The sequence below is a fragment of the Sprattus sprattus genome, assembly GCF_963457725.1.
Source record: "Sprattus sprattus genome assembly, chromosome: 4".
Lineage (NCBI taxonomy): Eukaryota > Metazoa > Chordata > Actinopteri > Clupeiformes > Clupeidae > Sprattus > Sprattus sprattus.
Window position 1 is genome coordinate 9,728,016 of NC_137923.1, and position 22,500 is coordinate 9,750,515.

At 46.1% G+C, this 22,500-nt stretch overlaps 1 protein-coding gene across 1 annotated transcript in view; it reads left to right on the plus strand.

The window, feature by feature from the left end:
* The window catches only part of epha4b (eph receptor A4b), a gene marked incomplete at both ends in the record, with an annotated part of 107,562 nt that overhangs the window by 69,123 nt on the left and 15,939 nt on the right, over window positions 1–22,500 (plus strand). The window contains 5 exons of the mRNA XM_080837212.1: window positions 1,210–1,372; window positions 3,798–3,906; window positions 16,456–16,523; window positions 16,930–17,055; window positions 18,046–18,231. Coding sequence (XP_080693338.1) covers window positions 1,210–1,372; window positions 3,798–3,906; window positions 16,456–16,523; window positions 16,930–17,055; window positions 18,046–18,231 — 652 coding nt within the window. The remainder of the gene's footprint in view (window positions 1–1,209; window positions 1,373–3,797; window positions 3,907–16,455; window positions 16,524–16,929; window positions 17,056–18,045; window positions 18,232–22,500) is intronic.

The following is a 22,500-nucleotide window of genomic DNA, read 5'->3' on the forward strand; positions in this document are numbered from 1 at the left end:
CCCCCCACACACACACACACAAACACACACACACAGGCTCAGGGATGTTTGAGGCAGGAACATGGCCTGTGATTGTGTGATTCAGTAGTGAAATGGAGTCAGGACTCAGAGCTTACAGTCATTTCAATCAGTCCCTTTGTCACAGCACATTACTCTCTTCCCTCTCCTCTTCTCTTCTCTTCACTTCTCTCCTGTTCTCCTCTCTTCCCTCTCCTCTTCTCTTCTCTTCTCTTCTCTTCTCTTCTCTTCTCTCCTGTTCTCCTCTCTTCCCTCTCCTCTTCTCTTCTCTTCTCTTCTCTTCTCTTCTCTTCTCTTCTCTCCTGTTCTCCTCTCTTCCCTCTCCTCTTCTCTTCTCTTCTCTCCTGTTCTCCTCTCTCTGCTGTCCTCTTCTCTTCTCTCTTCTCCTCACTCCTCTTCTTTCTCCTCTCCTCTCCTCTCCTCACTCCTCTCCTCTCTCCACTCTCCTCTCCTCACCTCCTCACTCCTCTTCTCTCTCCCCTCCTTTTCGCTCCTCTCTCGCTTTCTCTCCTCTCTCATCCCTCCTTTGTCTGATTCACCACTGCCAACTTTTTGTTATTACCACCCTCACACACCCTCACAAACACACACACAGACAGACCTTTTTAGCATGCAGTGTGAATGTGTGTGTTTGTTGACAGAGAGCGTGTGGAATGTGCCGCAGACCTCAGGGCATAAGAATGTAATGAGTTGTTTATTAAATATGAAGGCTAACAGCAGGAGTGATCTGCTTGGCTTGGGCTCTTTCTCTCTCTCTATCTCTCTCTATCACACTTTCTATGCCTTATTTTCTTCTCTCTCTCTCTCTCTCTTTGCCTTTCTTTCACCATCTCTTCTGTCCTCCATCCCACTCTCCCTTAAATACTTTCTTTCTCTTTGTCTTTCTCTTCCTCTCTGTATCTCTGCTGTGTGAGTGTGTGTGTGTGTGTGTGTGTGTGTCTCATCAACCTCAGCTTATTACTGTAATTTCCCTAATGACAGAAAGAGAGTCAGAAAAAGAAATGCAACTTTGATTTGATTTCTGGTGTAACAAGAGAGTGTGAATGGCTGTGCCATGCCCGGGGGGAGATCTCTGACTGTGTTTGTGTGTGTGTATGTGTGTGTGTGTGTGTGTGTGTGTGTGTGTGTGTGTGTGTGTGTGTGTGTGTGTGTCTTGGGTGATGGTGTGTGCTGTCCCTCTCTGCTCCACAGAACCAGCTAGACCAGAACTACACGGTTCTGAAGACCAGGTCCAACATGATGACGGTGGAGGGCCTGAAGCCCGGCACCACCTACGTGTTCAGGGTGAGGGCGCGCACCGAGGGAGGGTACGGCAACTATGGAGGGGAGCTGGAGCTGGAGACCAGTCATGAGGGTAAGACCTGCTGGACCTCTCTCTCTCTCTCTCTCTCTCGCTCACTCTTTCTCTCTCTCTCTCTCTCTCTCTCTCTCTCTCTCTCTCTCTGTGCTTATCTCTGGCTCTCTCATCCATTCATCCTCAGGTTTTTCTCTTCTCTTCTGCATTTTCCTTAATTCATTCTTTAGTTTTGTCTTAATCACGTACACACACAGAAGCACACACACACACACACACACACACACACACACACACACACACACACACACACACACACACCTGGTTTACCCTTCATCTCTCTCATTCCTTGTATGCATCCTCCCTACCCAAATCTTTCCTCTCTCTCTCTCTCTCTCTCTCTCTCTCTCTCTCTCTCTCCCTCTCTCTCACACACACACACACACACACACACACACACAACACACACACACACACACACACACTTTCTTATTGAGCAGTTGCTCAGGGACTGGTTAATTTCCAGGCGTTTCAAGTTGGGAACTGGAGTGTGTCTTATTTACTGATCTGTCTCCCCCCAGAGGCCCTGATACATCATTAAAAATCTCCAAAGACAAAGGGACTCTGTCTGACAGCTATTCATCTCCGTCTTTCTCTCTTTCTTTCTTTCTTTCCGTCTTTCTCTGTCTTTTTTTCCCACAAAGCAACTTTAAAAGATTTAAGGGTACAGTCAACAAAGGGGGTGGGTAAGTGGGGAAAGGGAGATCAGTGTGTGTGTGTGTGTGTGTGTGTGTGTGTGTGTGTGTGTGTGTGTGTGTGTGTGTGTGTGTGTGTGTGTGTGTGTGTGTGTGTGTGTGTGTGTGTGTGTGTGTGTGTGTGAGTGTGTGTCTTACTCTGAGTCAGTCACAGTCCACTGGCCTGTGACAGAGTCACGTCCCGTCACGTCACCCAGCTCACCGTCCGCAGCCCTTGCCTGGGCCCCTAAATCAATCATTTTAATTACACTTTCCCGTAGTTTCACTCGGAGTATCCGTGCGTAGCCAAGCGTATCACCATGGACACAGCCGTAAAAATGCAAAATAAATATGTGTGTGTGTGGTGGTGGTGGTGGTGGTGGTGGTGGGGGGGGGGGGCGGGGGGTCATAGTCAGGTGGGTATAATTACAGAAATGATTGGGTTTGAAATTTCTGAACCCACCAAAACATCTTGTCAAGACGGGGCTGAAAATATGATTGATCATCTTTGACTGCGAGTGCAGGGACATATGGAAGTACTAGAGTCTTAGAGGAGAAACTAGTAGGTGTAGCCTTGTCAGTGGTCATCATCATGTCCCGTGAGACTACTCTCTGACCTCTACACCTCCAGCCTCCATGGCACGGTCCTGTGTCAGCAACACCCAGCAGTGCTTACTGCGCTCATCATTGACTGCACGCCTGCTGGCCCAGATCCATGTGCAGATGAGGGGCATTCAAAGCTGACACGAAGCAGTGCTTTGGAATACTAATGAACGCTAGGCAGCACTAGATGCACACATATCCTAATACAATTAAAGTTCAAACCATAAAGAAATATTTACATTTAGCAGACGCTTTTTTCCAAAGCGACTTACACATGTTTTACATTAACACTGATGGCACACTGCACATCAGGAGCAATTAGAGGTTCAGTGTCTTGCTCAAGGACGCTTTGACAGGGAACCGAACTAGCAACCTTCTGATTACTAAACGACTTCTCTACCTCCTGTACCACTGTCGCCACTGTCATATTATAAATATATAGAACAGTGCAATTAACAACGCAAGAAGAACTGGGCAGGCAGCACACTGTCACTCCCCACCTTTTTTTAATGATTTCTCCACAGGCTGCACGTCCCGCATCCGAGCTGAATTCAGTTTTTATTTCTCACGGCGCATGACTTTGTGAACATGTGAACAAAACCAAACTGAACAAAGAAGTCCGCTGCTGTGCCTTTGAAGTGACGTGCAGATGGACTGTGCTTATTTTCTCACACACTACTTTGCACTTCATTGAGTTTTGAAGTTCATCTTCTTGCGCAGGAGGGAATGTAATTTTCAATCGATTCATGTTCCGGTGGATATTCATTTTCCCTGAGAGGACCAGTTACTCTTGCACGAGTCATGCGTTTGATAAATGATGTATTTGTTTTGAGTAATCGCTACACTGCGACAGGCGACGTAAAATCCATACCATTGAAGGAAATGGCTCAGGTTGAGCCCCTTATTAAGAATGTTAACATAGTCATTTAAGGAGAGGAGGAGAGGAGAGGAGGAGAGGAGAGGAGGAGGGGAGAGGGATGGCTTTGGCATTTGAGCTGAATGTTCAAATCATATTTTTTATCTTTATTGTGCATAATGTAATCTCTCTCTCTCTCTCTCTCTCTCTCTCTCTCTCTCTCTCTCTCTCTCTCTCTCTCTCTCTCTCTCTCTCTCTCTCTCTCTCTCTGTCTATCTCTGTCTCTCTGCAGACATGCTGGCGATAGGGGACCCTAACCAGTCGACCATCCTGGCGGTGTCTATCGCTGGTGGGATTGTGCTGCTCATCTTCCTGGTAGCCTGTTTCGTTGTGAGTGGGAGGTGAGTTGCGCTCTTGAGGTCTTCTCCCAAAGGTTTCATTTCATTTTCTCTCTGTTTCTTTCTTTCATTTCTCTTTCTTAGATTTTCTTTCTTTTCATTTCTTATTAGAAAGAAAGACTTACAGAAGGCATTACAGAAAATGCCACAGAAATGTTAAAATGAGACACATCTTGCTGAAATAGCCAATGTTTGGCTAAGTGGTTTTTCTTTGTGATTAACTTAATATAAATGATCTTTCAGAACTAAAATAGCCCCTTTTGATATAATATATTTTAAAGCCCTGTACACATTTGTGCCTAACTTAACAGGGGTACATTAAGCCTTGTTTATTGTGGCTGTAAATTAATGTTTGTGACACATAGTCTGGGGCTGAATGAAACGACTGCTTCTTCCCTGCCTGAAGCCTACTCTGAAGTCTCTAAAGCCATTAGTATTGACCAGAGGTGATTGCCTATCAGCCTGAGTGCCCTGTTCAGTATAGACTTGCCTGGGATATAATCAGCCAGTCAGGCACATACACACACACACACACACACACACACACACACACACACACACACACACACACACACACACACACACACACACACAATACTCACATAGGACGTACTTCCAGACTATGCTAACATACTCATATTCTTAAACAGAGTAAGAAAACATACACACACCCACACACACACACACACACACACCTGCACTGTTGGGACCACAGTCCCGCAGGTATGTAGGTATACACTAGCAGGGAGAGTAAAAGGCAGCTGGACTCCTCACAAGCTTGTTTCTTACTGTAGCAGAGATGAAGGCATACACACTGCTCAGCAGAACAGCCTAATGGCCTGTTATTTCCACATACTCTTGCCAGAATAGAGGCATCATGTTGGTTTTTTGCTGACTTGATGTCAGTTTCTTTGTTAGTGTACACACACACACACATACACACACACACACACACCCACACCCACACACACACATACCCACCCACACCACACGCATACACACACAGCCTGATTGGTGCCTGTTGCACTCATACGTGTGAATCCTCACACCCATTAGTAGGAGCAGGAGAGAGGCACGCGGCACACTGGCATTTCCAGAGGATGGCAATTATAGCTGCACACTGGAGAGGTGCCAGACATGCTAGGTGCTAACCAGGCTTTACAGGTCCATCAATACATCTCCATGAATTAGCCAGCGCTAGTTTTTCACTTAGCCTCTGTGGCCTTACAGTGTGAGGAGGTGTGAGAAGCTGGTTGATTGGGGCTCCAGACTATAAGGAAAGGAAAGGCTGCTGAGTTTGTGTCTGTGTGTGTGTGTGTGTGTGTGTGTGTGTGTGTGTGTGTGTGTGTGTGTGTGTGTGTGTGTGTGTGTGTGTGTGTGTGTGTGTGTGGATGGGGTGTGTGGGGGGGTGTGTTTGTCTGTATGTGTGTATTTGTGTCTGTGGGTGTGCGTGTGTGTGGGGGTTGGGGGGGGGGGGGGGTATTTGTGTGTGTGTGTATTTGTGTGTGTATGCATATTTGTAACCGCACGTCAGTGTCAAATGGTCCTCCTTCCTTTTGTACACCCTTTTGTGAGTGTGTGTGTGTGTGTGTGTGTGTGTGTGTGTGTGTGTGTGTGTGTGTATATATGAGCGCGTGTTGGTGCTTTTGCCAACTTCGCAATACAGTGATCATGGAAGATCAAAGAAAGTGCAGGAAGAGATTTGGATGACAGGAAGAACCATACAGAGAGCTCAGCATAATGGCCAGCCCTGAGAGAGTCGGACAGACAGACAGACAGACAGACAGACAGAGAATCGGGGAATTGAAACAAGATGGAGGTGATGGAAAATATCAAGATTGTGTTGTTAGGTAAAATTCCATCAGGCATGGCTTTGAAGAATCAGAGTGAAACTGAAATGGTGTGGGGGTGGGCGCTGGTTTACTAGATACTCATTTCAAAAACCATGTCCCCCTCCACCATCACCCTCTCTCGCTCTCTCTTTCACTCTACCTCTCTTTCTCTCTCTCTTTCACTCTTCCTCTTTTCTCTCCCTTTATCTTTCTCCCTCTCTTTCTCCCCCCCCCCCTCTCTCTCCCTTCCTTGTCCTCTCTGTCATTCCCCCTTTTTTCCGTTCTCTCTAATTGTGCCCAAGATGTCCAAATCCCCAGGGTGTGAGGCTGACTCCCTGCTGTGTGTTGGGCTCTGTCTGGGAGCTGAGCTGTGAAAACTCCGGCACGTTCACCATATGGGGATTTGCATTACCTTGTCTTACATAAAAGATGAGAACACGTTCCTGCCAAGCCCTCGCCTCCATTCCCACCCAATCCCTCTCACCCTATCTCCTCTTTCCAAGCGTTCGAGAGTGAGAGAGAACAGAACAAGGACGGGATTCATCGCCAAGGTGAAGAATTTAGGATAGTCGACTTTTCTTGGCGTCTTTCGGTGGGTCATTTGGTTACCGCCCATCTGATCTGATGGACGTCCCCAGTGACCTTTCTTTACCTCTCCTCTCGGCCTCTTTGTCCCTCAACAAAGGTTTTTGATTTGGCGATTGGGGGGAGATGGAGCTCCCCGACTTCTTCCGTATTCCTCCTGAAGATTCCTCCACCTACAGCTGTTTGCATTTATTTTTTATTCAGCGTCCACGCTAGCCATGCTAAGCTCGTGGGCTAGGGAGAGCTGTTGTGTCACTGAGGTAGTATACAGTAGAGAGAGTAACACACAGAGGGCACAGCAGAGACGCAGCTGAAAGTGCGCAGAGTCTAATGGATGCTCAAAGAAAGGTAGCATTGTGCTCGGATAGACAAATCTAATTAGTGCAGTCCACAATCATTTTATTAGCTCCACATGCCACCAGCGATGGCCATAAATGTGCACATACAGTGGAGCACTCATCTAACAGCATCCATTGTTCATTATTGGCAATAAAAGCGTCCAGGGTGAAAATAGACCCAGACGTCCCCCCCTGTGCAAACAACTCAACTCTGCCAGCGAAGGGCCTCTATTATGAGCATGTATGTGTGATGTTTAAATCTGTCCGCAATGTCCACAGGCGAGTAGAGTTGGCAGTCCAGCAGGTAGCGGAGGAACAATGCGCCGCCATTGGCAGGCCATGCAGTTAGCAGATGGTGCGCCGCACTCATGGAGTGCTTTTCCATTCTCCTTTTTCTTGTTCCTGTTTGTTTTTTTTCATCATTTTTTCCCTTTTTTTTTTCAAGAAGCAATTAAAATATGCCAGTTGATTGCTAATGACTGGTATTTCAGAGTGCCTCAGTCCTGTGAGAGGCCTTTGATGGGCTCGCCAATCTGCTCGCCACCACTTCGCCTGCCAGCATCATGGTGGGCTCTTTGTGTGTTTTTTTTTTTTTAAATAGACAAAGTGAAAGTTTACGAAGTGCGAAGTGGGTTTTTTAGTTTAAGTTCTTTATTTCCATTCCGAAGTTGTAACCATCATTATGCCCCTCAAGGACTGTATGTGCGAGACTGCGCCTTTTTTTACTTCCTGTGGATCAATACCTTGCTTAAATATGATTCAGGAGGGGGGGGGGGGGGGGGGGGGGGTAGCAAAACTCTGTAAGACATATTTGACTCAGACACCACAGAGGCAGTTTGATATTTAAAGAGAATGTTGCATCCGAAAGAAATTCGTCAGGAGTGTTTTGTGCGGCTCATGCTGGAGTAAAAATATCATGCTTTATGACAATTTAGCCATTCCGAAATGTCAACCGTGTCCCTGTCTGTACCCAATGAGAGAGCGGCGGAGACTGAAACGTCTGTGTAATCGCAGATGAAATGTTCGGGAAGAATCAGCAGACTGGCTATTAAGGCAAAAGAAAAACCCTCTTTGTCATCACCGGATGTTTCTCATTCTCTCTCTCTCTCTCTCTCTCTCTCTCTCTCTCCCTCTCTCTCTCACTATTTATCTCACTCTCTCTTTCTTTTCTGTTCTTTGTGTGGAGCATCTGTTTGTGGCCTTGGGTGATTCTTAAAAGTGAATGAGGAGGAGCTGGTATGTACTGTGGAAGAACACAGACAGGAGCCGACACACGGAGAACACGCTGTTCGAACTACTGCAGCATCTGTTCACATTGCTGTTTGCAGGAACCAGACCGTGAACCCAGAGGTCAGCTGATTCTGGGACTGATTTGGCTCAGCACTGGTCCACATGAGCAGATATCTGGTAGATGAGTCGGTACGTCTTGGCATATTCTAGCCATACGTGTCTATGTAGAAGGTGCTGCCAGATAGCGCCACGCTGCCAGATAATGTCCAACTCAGTATCTGTGGTCCTGACCGTATGCAGATCTTTGTCAGTGTGTGTGTGAGAGTGTGTGTGTGTGTATGTTTGAGAGAAAGAGGTAGAGAGAGAGAGAGCGAGAGAGAGAGAGAGAGAGTGTGTGCTTGTTCATTTTTTATGCTTTCTGTTGGGGAAGCTTTATTGTCTGAACTGTAAATCACCAGTAGCAAATAAAAGCTTTTTTCACACCATTTATGACTCTGAGACTCAGGCAGCCCAAAGACACTGGACCCAGTCAAACATGGCACAGACTCGGCCCCAGTCTGGCCCAGATTCCCTCCAGGAGCTGAGGTATGGCATCAATAAGGGCAACTCCTCTCTTCTCCTTTCTTCTCTTCTTTTCTCTCCTTCCTAATTCCCCAATTGGAGATAGACTTCCTCCCGATTGTCCAACCCCCACTCGCCACGGAGCAATGCCGCAAATGCATATTTGGTAGCAGTTGTGACTCCTCCCCCCAACACACACACACACACACACACACACACACACAGCACCCCATCCCCCCCCCCCCACCCCCCATGCCAAAAACCCTGGACATCTGTGCAGGCCTGTTCTCCAAAGCAGAGCATTCACAGTCATTGCACAATAGTAATAATGAGGACTGCGTGCCAAATGTTCATCAACTCTGCTTAGCTGCTTCAGGACCTTTTTGTTTCTGTGTGTGTGTGTGTGTGTGTGTGTGTGTGTGTGTGTGTGTGTGTGTGTGTGTGTGTGTTTGTGTGTGTGTGAGAGAGAGAGAGAGATATATATATGCATGGAAAGTAACAGTATCCCACTCTCACATCTTGGCGTCTGCAGGTCTTTCAGCTCCGGTCTAAAAGTGTGATGTGCCCACCGCTCCCAGCCATACAATGAGGGCCTGGCAAAGCCCTCTGCACTGATAACCTTTATTGGTCAATGGGTTTTTAGCCTCTCTCTTAATGCGATCAAGTGAGCTATCACCTGCAGTGGGCTGCATGGCTGTAATGGATGTGTGTGTTTGTCTGTGTGTGTTTGTCTGTGTGTGTGTGTGTGTGTGTGTGTGTGTGTGTGTGTGTGTGTGAGTGTGTGTGTTTGTGTGTGTGGCCTAATGTGTTATAATTGTCATTTATATGGTGGATGGTGGCTGAAGGCGAAGCCTGTGTTTTTGCCCTGGGGGCGTGGGTCCATCGAGAAAGATTGCTTAGTCAGCATAAAGCAAGGAAAACAAACAAGCCAACAAAGCAAAGTGCCTGCTGTCAACTCCGCTCTCCCGACGCCCTGGAAAACTTACTGTGGTTATGGCCGCATACTGTATATACTTTACCCTGATTGGCTCGCGGCGATGGGGGGGGGGGAGTTTCAGAGAATCGATGTTGTTCTTTTTCTTAACACACTGACTGTCCCAGCCCAGCATAGCAACTCCCCCCCCCCCCACCCCCCCATCCCCACATCTCATCTAAGATGCAGCCTCTGTGTGTGTGTGTGTGTTTGTGTGTGTCTGTGTGTGTGTGTGTGTGTGTGTCACTGCTGTGAATTATGGCTGGTCGTGAAACGTAATGTAAATGAAATAGATATTTTTCTATTAGCACCATCCACGCGTCCGAGAGTCGAGCCCCCCAAGTGTGGCTCATTCCTTTATGGCACGGCCATTTTAATCCATTAGAAACGCTATTAATTTCCACCGTGCATGCTAAGCTGTCATCAAAGCTCAGCCATTTTGAAGAAAGGGGAAGGTGGTGGAACAACCATCCTGGCCTCCATATTTGGTTGAGGTGACTCTGGCTGTATTTGCGCGCTGGGCCGTTTAGCAAATGAGATTTTTATTGCCCTACTGCCCCCGGTGCAGGGTTGGATGCCATCGTTGGAGGATTCGCATGTAGCCGGCTTAATTAATTTGAGAAGGATGACTGCATTGAGCTAAACAGATAAAAAACGGGGGGGAAAAGCCACTGCGAAACAGACATTATCGGTAACCTTCTCTTCGCGGTGCATCTTCAATTACCGTAATGAATGGTTTCCAAATTAAATGTTTCCCTTCAGCTTTGAAACGCCATGCGCGCAAAATTCATTCAATATCGCCATTCAATCATGCCTGTCCTCCTCATAATTACTGGAACCGGAGTAAATCTTTTTTAAAGCAGTCGCGAGACCTTGGACACACTCCAAGTCTGCTCAGCAAGAGAGACCTATCGGAGGAAAGAGAGAGGGAGAGAGGGAGAGAGAGATGAAAAATCGAAAGACAAGTGCAACACATTATAACCTTCCTCTCTTCCACCCCTCTTTCTCCGGCTGCTAACACTATATAGCCTTAGTCTGTCTCACCCACAGATTTTTTAATTTTCTTCCCTCAAACGAACACCATTCTGTGATTGACATTAATCTGAAGGCCCACTTCTGCTGATTAAAGCTCGACGGAGGAGCGTCCATTCTCCCGGTCTCGCTCCATCCCATTAGGAAAGAGTGTGACACAGCAGTGGAAATGATTAGAAATCATCTGATCTCTGCAAGGCACACACACATACACACATTATGCCTCAGAGAAAATATACAGCTTTATATAAACTTCAACTGGCGTTTCAGTGTCTATTCTCCCTTATAAGGACCTACCTTACACACCCTTGGCTGTCACTGAGGGTAGAGGTCTGAAAAGCAGATTGACTGTCAGTTCTTTCTCTCTTTTTTTTGGTTTTCTACTTCCTTGCATCATTGTATGGAGTCTCTGTGTCCTTCTCTTCATCTCTATCCCTCTATCCACCCCCCTCCCTCTCTCTCCCTCCTCCCCTAATGAATTCATCATTAACTGATGATGAGCCTGTTTTTTCTTCAGTATAATCAGCTGTGCTGACATATGCATGCACAGTATGCCTCTGCCTGCACATTTCTGTGCAATCTGACGCTTTTGGGGATGATTAAAACATATGATGAAGTACTGCTCTATACAGAGTGCCTCTTAAGAATACTTAGCAGGTATTGGTCACAAGGAAATGTTTGCTGGCTTTGAGCTAATACACATGTTATTCATAAAGTATGTGTGTTCAAAAGCATGAAATATTTTTGTACTACTAGTACTACTACGACGTAGTTCCTTCCAGTGAAATGTGATACATACTTGTTTTTTTTGTGTGCTCGCTGTCACCTGATTCTACACAGAGAAAAGGAGAAGCCATCAGCATCAGCTCAAGTGGCTGGTGTTTTGTTTAGTCAGGGAACAGGGAACACTGTTATCTCAAGGTCACACAGTTACCGCCCACTGAAAAGGCAAAGGCCGGCCACGTCCCGTTTTAAGACCGCAGAAAACACAAGGCAATCAACACGGGCAATTAAGTGTTATTGGCGGACATAACGTTGCACTTTTCCACTGGTGTACATTTCGTGACTTCCCTGCCTGTTGTGAACTATGTTCTCATCACTCATAAAGTTTCCATTTAGGACTATATTATCCTTTCATACTAAAGCTATAATTCAGAAAATCAGTCAAAAGAGAGCTGATTTCAACCTGTCTCTTACTCTGTCAACAAAGATGTGCAGTTGGACAGCGCTGGGTGTGTTTAAGTCCAGAGCTGGTCCCAAGAGATGTTCTGCCAGCACATAGAGGACATATGAGCTTTTTCTTCCTCTTGAAATTGTACTGACAGTTTGCAGGGACATGTGCCAGAGAGCGAGAGAGAGAGAGATGGAGAGGGAGAGAGAGAGAGATGAAGGTGATGCCAGCATGGGTGAGATGTGAAGGAGGGGTCGGTTTGGGGGGGGAGTGGAATAGATGGGTTGCTGGTGTGGACACTTGACCTGCCTCCCCCCCCCCCCGGAAGTTACAGTACCTCCATCACTATATCAATTCCCTCCTTCCCCAGTCTGTGTGTCTTTATGGGGCATAGTAAAAGGCTGCTTGTCATATAAAATACAGTGAATGATATGGCCTGGTTTAGAACGTCATTTATTCAGAGGCTCTTTAGTTCTCTCTCTCTCTCTCTCTCTCTCTCTCTCTCTTTCTCTCTCTTTCTCTCCCTGCCGAGACCAGGCCAAGGTTGCGCTGTCATTTTTATTCTCACTCTCTCTCTTCTTCAGGTCTTTGATCTCCGTAGCCTCGGTGAGTGAGAGAGAGAGGAGTGTTTGGTGCTTTTATGCGTGACGTTTTTTTTTTCAAAGGTTCATCGCTGTGCATATTTACAGAGATCTGCGTCACCTCCAGATACTTCCACTATTTTTTTCACAATACATCAATCACTTCTTCCTGACCTTTTAGCCCAGGAAAAGTTTGCCTTAGTGTTTGATCTCCAGCTCTCTGTCTGCCTCTGCTGTCTTTCTCTCTTTCTCTCTCTGCCTCTCTCTCTCCTTCTCCTGTGTCTGCTGCTGGCATTGATCCTAAACAGTTTTTTAAAGAAGTGTTCCTCGGTCAAGTTGCGTCCGTGGATTGTGGAGACAAGGACGCCTGAGTCAGCGCTTGTAGCTCATATCATCTCTCGCTCTCTTGCCTACTCTCTCTCTCTCTCTCTCTCTCTCTTTTTATCACTCTCTCTCTCACTCTCTCTCTTCTCCTTCTCCCTCTCTCTTTTGCCTTGTCTCTTCATCTCTTCTTTAATGTTTTAAGAGTGCCACACACCAGAACCCCCCCCCCCCCCCCCCCCCAAAAAAAAGAGGAGAGAAAAATCGCAGCACAGAGCAGAAGAAAAGAGAAACTCCTCCGTCAGCAGAATGCCTTTAGAATGTGCCAAGATCGAGATCTTTAAATGCGTGTTTGCTGACATAGTGACTGAAAGAGAAAAAGATAACAGAAGGCAAAAAAAAAGATAGACACAGTGTGAGGGGTAAAGAGGGAGTGAATGACAGAGAGAGAGAGAGAGAGGGATGATAGAGATGATAGGAGGAGATACATGACTAGGTGGAGCAGAGGACCCTTTTGCAGATAGAAAAACAATGGGTCTGAAGTTAGACAGCTGCAGTAAGTGAGATACCCACTGTATGACGATATGCTAATTCTGCCCCACAAACTAGTGTACGGCAGGCGAGAAAGAGAGAACAGAGAGAGAGAGTAAGTGAGAGAGAGAGATGGGGAGAGTGAAAGAGAGAGAGAGAGAAAGAGAAAGAGAAAACATTTCCAGAAATTGTGCCAGGAACAGATGACCCTCTTGCTGCTATCAGCCAGTAAAAGTAGATTTGTCCAGCTCGTGTGGCTGCCTCATCAGGCCCCTGTCAGCACAGGTTTAGGCTGAGCTCTGCTAAGGCACACACGGGGCGCAGAGGAGAGGACCATTTGTTTCGGCCCGTGCCAGAGCGAATGAGATCCCTCCACGGAGCACGCTGCTGGAACTGCCCATACCGCCACTGCAGCGGAAGGCCGTCATTTGTCTGGAAGCGCGGGGAAATTGGAAATCTGGATCGGGCATAATCCTTTTTGCTTTGTTCTGTGCGGCGGCCGGACACTTTGTCAATACAGATGCTCTTTTTCTCGTTAGATCGCTCGCCTGGCCTGCCAGAGAGATGGGTAGGGAGATGCCTACAGGCAGAGAGATCCTATTCGTCATTCCCTCTTTCCAATACTCTGCACAAAAATAAAACATATGCCTCGAGAGAAAGAGAAATTCTGCAGATAAGCTTTAAGAAACACACACACATCACACCCCATCTGTTAAACAGATATTGATTTGTTTTGTTTGGCTTTGAGTAAAACTAGTGGTGTTGGAGCACTTTGTTGTGCTGTGTGTTTCCTTGCGTAAAAGTACACAACACAGGTTTAAAGAGCAGTCACAACTTTCTAATCCAACTGAGAAGTACAATGGGAAATCTGGGTCTGGATGTGCAGAATAAAGAATTATATTTTAATGAAGTCATTTTTCACTTTCGAGTTTTACGTGCATAGGATTTACACATACACCAAAACACACACTCACCAACACATGCATGCATACAGACCACTGGCTTACTACACTACTGTTTGAAGTCCCTGAAAACTAATAAGATACTGTAGCCGCAAAGCAAGGTGTTAGTTGATACGTTTCCGTAACAAATTACATTTTTTTAAGTCTAGCAGACTCTCTGTCTATTCCCCTCTCAAATACTTCTCTCTCCCTCACACCCTGGTTACACACACACACACACACACACACACACACACACACACACACACACACACACACACACATTCACGCATGCACACATACAGACACACGCATGCACGCACACGCACACACACACACACGCACACACAGACAGACACAAAGACACACACAGACATTCACAGCAGGGGGATTTTAATCAGTCCAGCCAATTAGTGGTGTTTACACTGTGTCAGGCTCCAGTTTGGAGGAGCCAGGCAGAATTAGCATCAAACAGCAGGAGTGTGTGAGGACGGCTGCCATTCAGGTCTCCATGATCTCTCCAACCCAGAGCTGGTGGCACAGTTGGCAACTGTGGTGCAGGACACAGAGTAAGGCAGGGAAGAGGTTCATCCCTTTCAGTGATGGTGGACCTGAGCTCACTAATCAACCTTAAATTTGGTACTCTATGTTACTTGTTGCTAATGTCAAGAGGAGTCTGTTTCTTGAGAAACCTGTATATTGTAAGTTACCCTTTCACTGATTATATGAATGGCCAACTTGGAACAGAACGGTCTCTTATTATAAAGCACTCATGGAAGTGTATGAATTGTGCTATACACAAAGTTCTCTTACTCACTAATAGGGTCTTAGTCCAGTATTCTTGTGGTGTTGTGGTGCCATTTCATTGAGCTCTTGAACACATGTGCATGTCTCACTCTGGCTAGTTAGCTTAGCTAGCCTAGTTTTACAAGAGCCCTCTTCTCTTCAGGTTATGGTAAGGGAGGCAACCTAAACACATGTACAGGTCTGTGGCTACTTAATCTAACCTCTTCTGTCTTAAGGCTACGGTGAGGGTGGCAGCAAAACCCCTCACTGAGCGCTCGGACACATGCGCGCATCTCACTCTGTCTAGACATGTAGTCTAACATGTTCTAGTAGTGTTTGAGAGAGGGAAACACAAGCCTTTTCTCTCTTTAGGCTATGGTGAGGGAGGCAACATATGTGCACGTCTCACTCCATCTCTATCTACAAATTTTGCCCAGTGTGTTTCTTTTTCCTTCTGCTGGGCTTGTGGTGGAGAGCCGTTAATGAAGTCCACAGAAAGAGCCATCTGTATTTTCTTAAAGAAGCTGCCGTGAACTTGTCTGGGAATTCCCTGCCCCTTCACTGCATTCCATTTGTTCAGTTGGTCTGGCCAACTCTCAACGGCGCTCCACTTCAGCCACCTGATTGGACAGTCCTTTAACCAATCAGACCAACGATACTATACAACGATACAACGATCGGTAATAAAGCAAACACATATTTTTTCTGTATGAATTGTTCCAGGGCAAGTTTCTGTTCTGTTTTCAAAGAAAACTTGCCTTATCGAAGTTTTGCGGTGCTTCAGCGGCCACCATGTCCAATGTTTAAAAACTCTCCGTGCAGTAGATTTTGTAACGTAGCCGTGGTAAGTTTAAATCCGCCAATGGCGCGCCAGGTAGCCAAAAGCCAGTTTGTGATTGGCTCCAAGGATTCTGGAAATCTTGAAATGAACGGGTATGCAAACTTGGCCAGACCCAGTTCTGAGGCAAAATCAATTTGGCCGGAAGAAGTGGGGCGGGACTTCCCAGACTAGCCGTGAACGGGAGAATCAGGAAATCAGTTAGCAGGATAGCGAGTTGTACTCACAGTCAACGCTTCAGGCCAAAGCATTCAGAGGGAGAGAGAGAAGCGAAGAGAGGGGAGGAGAAGAGAGAGGGGTGGAAAGAGAGGGGAGAGCAGGCAAGCACGTATTTTTAGGCAGTATAATGTGTCCATAGAGACTGCTCCCAGATGTGAACCAGAGCTGAGAGTGGAGCCTTCTGCTGAACCTGTGCCAGACGTGCACACACATACTCTCTAACATACACATGTGCTCACACATACACACACACACACACACACACAAACACACACACACATACTCTCTAGCATACACATGTGCTCACACATACACACACACACACACACACACACACACACACACACACACACACACACACACACACACACAAACACAGACACTCTCTTTCACACACACACACACACACACACACACACACAGGCACACACACACACACACACACACACATACCCTCTAACATACACATGTGCACACAAGCGAGCCTCAGCCTGTGTAAACTGTAAAAAAAAAAAACCATGTAAATCTATAGCATAGACAAGTGAAACAGTGCACATTCGCAGTTTGCAGTGCTCGTTTGTATAATACTTCCAATGTTTGCCCTCTTCCTCAGACACTGTGGGTACATCAAAGCCAAGCAGGACCCAGACGAGGAGAAGATGCAGTTTCAGCACGGAAGAGGTACAGTTACTCAACAGCATCTAGCTAACATCTAACACCAGTCCAATCTGACAACATTAGACTCTTCACTGGACTATAATGACGATCAGAATGGTGGTGATGTTGATGGTGATAATGGTGATGATTTTTGTGGAATCAAAAACGATAGCCCCAAGGCCCCTAAAACAAAAGATAAAATAGTGATACATTTAAAAACTGAAATTGAGCGACGAATAAAACTGACTTGTTCAGTGGCTGACCATTAGCACTGGCTCACCAGGACTTGTGTTATGTACACTATATGCTTACATAATAGAACATAATTACAAATGGACAGTATTTATTCCTAAATAACACATATTACTAAATACAAAATAATGATTACAGTAAGATCTTCCACTGATGTGCTTTGTTGTTGTTCATACAGTGAAGCTCCCGGGGAGCAAGACCTACATCCACCCTCACACATATGAAGATCCCAACCAAGCCGTGCGGGACTTCGCCAAAGAGATCGACGCATCCAGCATCCGCATCGAGCGAGTCATCGGCGCAGGTCAGTCTCTGCAGCCGACGCGCCATCACACAGCCGCCTGATATATTTAACCCTGCGTCGCTGCATGTGTTTATTTAATCGATGACTCAAGATCTATTCCTGCACTTCAACAGTGCTGAGCACTTAGCCCGGTAGAGAGGCTGCTGCCGTCTCTCTCTCTCTCTCTCTTCCTCTCCCTCTCCCTCTCCCTCTCCATCTCTCTCTCTCTATGTATCCCTTTCTGTTGTTCACTGCAGCAGCCTTGAAAAGTGCTTTTAGCAACAGATCTCTTTTCATTGAGAGCTCATTTATCACAGAAAAGCCCATGGTTCTGTTTTAGTTGTCATTATAGACCATCAAAGTATTTTATTCATTCTGAAAGGCACACTCTCTTCATTCAACCCTGCTCTCTTGCTCTTGCTCTTGCTTCCTCTCTCTCTCTCTCTCTCTCTCTCTCTCTCCCTCCTCTTCCACTCTTGGCACTAGTTATGACTAACAGGAAAGAGCTTTTTGTATGTGTGTGTGTGCTGCCTCTGCTCCGTGTGGAAAAGGTGTGAAAAGGCTGAAGTGTACATGTGTGGCTCTTACACACCAGACCTGTGAGACATCTCTTTCCTGGCGACCTCAAGCATAACAACCCCTCCAGTCTAGAGTCACTGCAATGTCCTCTCCTCACAAAGCTGAAGCGGGCAAAAGCTAGCTAAAGCACTAGATAATAATCTGTGTTTCATTGTGTTGAACTCGATGCGAAAATGTGGGTGATTTCTTTATGGATGTATTTATTTATTTAACAGTGACAGCGCACATTAATGAACATTACCATATGTATATATGCCAGAGTAAGCCAATTTTTTTTTTTTATCATTATTGTATAAGTAACATCATGTTCAATAAATTGTGTTAAATTTAGGCTTCTGTGTACCTTTCGAAGGCATATGTACTTTCTCCTCAGGGGAGTTTCTATTTAAATCAAAACTCAGTGCACCTCGCCTCTGTTTCTTTCCATCCCAGGGGAGTTTGGGGAGGTGTGCAGCGGTCGTCTCAAGCTGCCCAGTAAGCGGGAGATCTACGTGGCCATCAAGAGCCTGAAGGCGGGCTACTCGGAGAAGCAGAGGCGGGACTTCCTGTCCGAGGCGAGCATCATGGGCCAGTTCGACCACCCCAACATCATTCGCCTGGAGGGCGTGGTCACCAGATGTGAGTTTGCTGCTCATGCTTAAACTGTGTTTACTGTGGACTGATCTGTGGTTTTCGTCCTCCGTCGGACAATTGAGTGCCTTTAAAGACTCAGTCAACATGCAGAAGGGGAGAAAGAAAACAAATCCTTGTCTCCCAAGTGCCCTGAAACGATGGCAAACCTGCCCCCAAAAATGACCCAAAGGCAAAACCTGCAAAACATGCGTAGAGTTGGTTTTGAGTTGGACCTAACAACATTATAGAACACATAGCACATCCGCATTGCAAAGAAAAGTGATTGACTTCTATTTTTGTTCATCTGTTCATCTATCACCATGATTCCCTCTCTCCATCTGTTTTTTCCCCTCAGTTAGCTCCTATCTTTGTTTTACATTTGTGCTTATCCACGTATCATCCAGTAGGCCATTTGCAAACACAAGCCGAGGTAGGCTCTGTGAGGCTGTGAAGACGTGATTAGACAGTGATTAGTGCAGCGGCACACACAGCCTCTCCTGGCTCTCCCTTAAATCACCCCAAACAGACAATTAAAATGCATTACGTCTGCCGCATTATCTTTTGCATTAGTATACTGGTGTTTGTGCATGGAAGATATGCGCTTCTCAGACGCACGCCAACTCTGCTGTCAGAGAGTCCTACGCAGCCACTAGAGCACTACCCACGTCATGCAACAAAAGCCATATGCATATGTAAGGCCTAATGAATATTAATAATTCAAATAGTTAATTGGAAGTGTTTTTAGCAGCATAAATATTCAGCAGCATCCATATTAAACGCATTAAAGTCCCCTAACATTCTTTATTCATTTCATTCATTTGCTCTTTTTTTTGTCTCTGGCTCTTTCCCCCTCCCTTTCTCTGATGTTATGCTAATCCTGACCTTTTGTTGGCTGGGGTTTTCTAGCGTTTGCAGAACTATTAACGGAGTGAATCAGGTTTGCTTTGCATTTCAGGAAAGGCAGATGCCTCCTAATTGCTTCTCGCTTTGTATTAGCGGAGTGTTTTAATGTGCAATGCAAATACCCGGCTTGACAAGGCTTGAGTCAAACTTTATTTCTTTAAAAAAAAAAAAAAAAAAGAATTAAACAGTGACTCAAAGAGCAGGATGTGTTCCGCATCAGTTCTCTGGAGTTCTGTGAACAGAACTGTGTTTGAACGGCGCAATACCATAACCTTTTCGACACATCACCGATAGACAGTGAGGCTTTGGATGCTTATCTGGCTCCCACAATTATCTTGAGATACTGGAGTTGGTGAAGGTTTATTGTAAGGGTGAGACAGTGGTTACCTGTAGGCCACGGGTTTGTGTTTCTGTGAAGTGACTTTAAGAGGAAGGTTGTGATTATAGATTACAGTAAGGTGATGAGCACAAATAGCAGGTATTTGATAGTCGACTGTTGAGTGTAGAGTCTCTTAAGCCTTGCCCTCCAGTCTAAGTGTTTTCTTTTTAGTTCAGAAAGAAGGAATTCGCAAAATGCACAAAATAAAGAGGTAAAACTTGAGGTTGAGGAGAAAGACTGCAAGCAGAAGAGGGGGTGTGTGTGTGGGCCAAGAGGAGTGTACCCCCCCCCCCCACACACACACACACACACACACGCACACACACCCCAGAGCCATAGAGGGGGCAAGGTGCACTGAGAGCACAGAACCCAACTCAGCCCACGCAGGCCCGTTGGATAGGGGTAATTTCACACATGGCTGCCCAAAAGGTGTCACTCCCCACAGGGGTGAAAGGTGAGGAGGGCACTCAATAGCACCTCCAGCCTGTAGGGCAGGAACGGGGGTGGAGGAGTGTGCATGTGTGTGTGTGGGTGTGTGTGAGTGTGAGTGTCTCTATGTGTATGTGCAGGGGTTGTCCAGCTGGGCTCCCCATGCACCCCCCTCTCCCTCCTCCACACACTCTCACACACTCACACACACACACACACACACAAGTACACATGCATTTCACCCCCATCTCACTTTCAAATCAATACCACAGTGATGATAATCATACCCGGACATACACACACAGACACAGCCGCCTCCTGAGCCTGGTTGACCTTAGAGGCAGCCTTGGGCAGACGGGGGGGAAGAAAGGGAGGCATGTGTTGAGAGTGGGAGGAAGCAGGCGAAAGCCCTCAGTTTAGCCCGGAGTAGGGAAGCAAGCAGTTTAAACGCTCTAGACCTCCCCAGATGTCTTCTTTCACCAGAGCTCTCAGCCAGGGAGGAAGGGCTCCCATCCTAACAGCCAGTCATTTTGACTTTTTAATGCAATGTTATATGCAGCAGTAGGGCAGCGTATTTGGTGTGCCATGTGTATGTGTGTGTGTGTGTGAGTGTGTAGTCTTTGTATATTGCATGCTGCCGAAAATGTTGTAGGGGGGGTGTGTGTGTGTGTGTGTGTGTGTGTGTGTATGTGTATGTGTTGCATATATCAGTGTGTGTACAAGGGGTTCATGTGTGCATATGTGCATGCTTAGGAGAGTGGTAGTAATGTATGTGTGTTTGTGTGTGTGTGTGGGCTGCATGTGTAGGTTGGCATGGCACTCCAACCACAAGGCCCCAATCAGCGCGCTGTCATCAGAATAATATTTAAATTGTCTCAACCAGCTCTGATTGTCCTCATTGTTATGGTAATGAGGGGCACGTCTGAGAGAGGGAGGTCTTTGAAAAACACTCTTTTCTTTCCCTCTTTCACAGCGAGAGAGGAAGTGGGAAAGAGCGGCACTCGTCCTATCTCTCTCATCTCTCGCCTTTTGTGTGGCGAACAATTGCCTAATCTGCTAACATTCAATTTGGCCAGACCTATCATCCGCCAGCATCGAAAACATTTCTCCCCGGAGAAAGAAAAAGCGCTTGATATATTTCCAGGATCTATTTTCAGAGGCTTTTCATTATCTGTGAAAGACACTCTTTGAAGAACAATGGGAGTTTGGCTCTCGGAATGTGTTGCTCGGAATGTGTGACTTGGAATGTGGGGAGGCTCGGAATGCCTGCACGAGCATTCTGCTTTCGATTAGCAAGTTCCTATCTCGTAACTTGACGTATTGCCACCAGCCCTATGTGTAGCAGCCCTCTGCTAAATAGGTTATGTGTCATTTAGTTAAAAAACCATTAGAGGAATCGATAGGCCGCCGACTTTAAATGACGTCCCGTCCTTTTGTACTTGTGGTTTGCAGTTGTTCAAGAAGACCGTGACAAAGGCAGCACACCACAATCTTTTCAATAGGTTTTTAATTGCATATGGTAAAGTTAGGCACATTTGCCACATTAAAATCTTCACTCTGCTATAGAACAATAACATAAGCAGCTGCACAAGACGATGAAGCCTCTTGCCTCTTTGGCATTCACAAGTGCTAAAAGAAAGCGAGAGCAAGTGTTTTGCACAAGATGTCTATTTTCTTGCCGAGCACTTTAACACCTAGCGTAGGAATCAATAGTCTATCTGCGGGATGGGTTATCGCTCTGCAAATGAACTAGCCTGGAGAGCGGAACAAGCAGAGGGATTGGGAGATGCTCCGAGGTGAGCTTGATAATGGTGTGGCTCTCACACAAACCAGAAGGTGAGAATGAGAATGTCACTCTCAAGAATGGGCTTGGGTACAAACACACACACCCATACACACATAAACACTCTCTCTCTCTCTCACACGCACACACACACACACACACACACACACACACACACACACACACACACACACACACACACACACACACACACACAAACACACTAACAGGTACACACACATGCACTCACACAGACACAGGCATACATATACATAGGCATATACTATTGTTATCTGTAATGTATAATTTAATAGGAGATGGATATTGTAGTTCTGTAGAGTAATCAGAATATCCTTCAGTAAATTCAATACCCTTTAGCACCAGTCACCCACCCAGTGACTCTAACGCCAGACTTTCCCTCTTCTGTGAAGTGAATCTCTATTTAAATAGGGAGTCCTCAGAGCTTCACACACACACACACACACACACACACACACACACACACACACACACACACACACACACACACACACACACACACACACACACTGCCTGTTTGATCTCATCTTTCTCTGCCTCAATGGCGTTTATTTTTTTTGTTGCCTATTGAGTTGGCAACAGATAGGCACGTTTCTTCAAAGCACACTCGCATTCTGGAAACCCGATCATTAAAAATGAATACTACCTTCTGTGAAATAATCCTCCAGAGGAAATTGAAACAGAGCTGTGGAGATAGCTGCACTTGTTCAGACACAAGCAGGTGCAATGAGACATGAGCAAT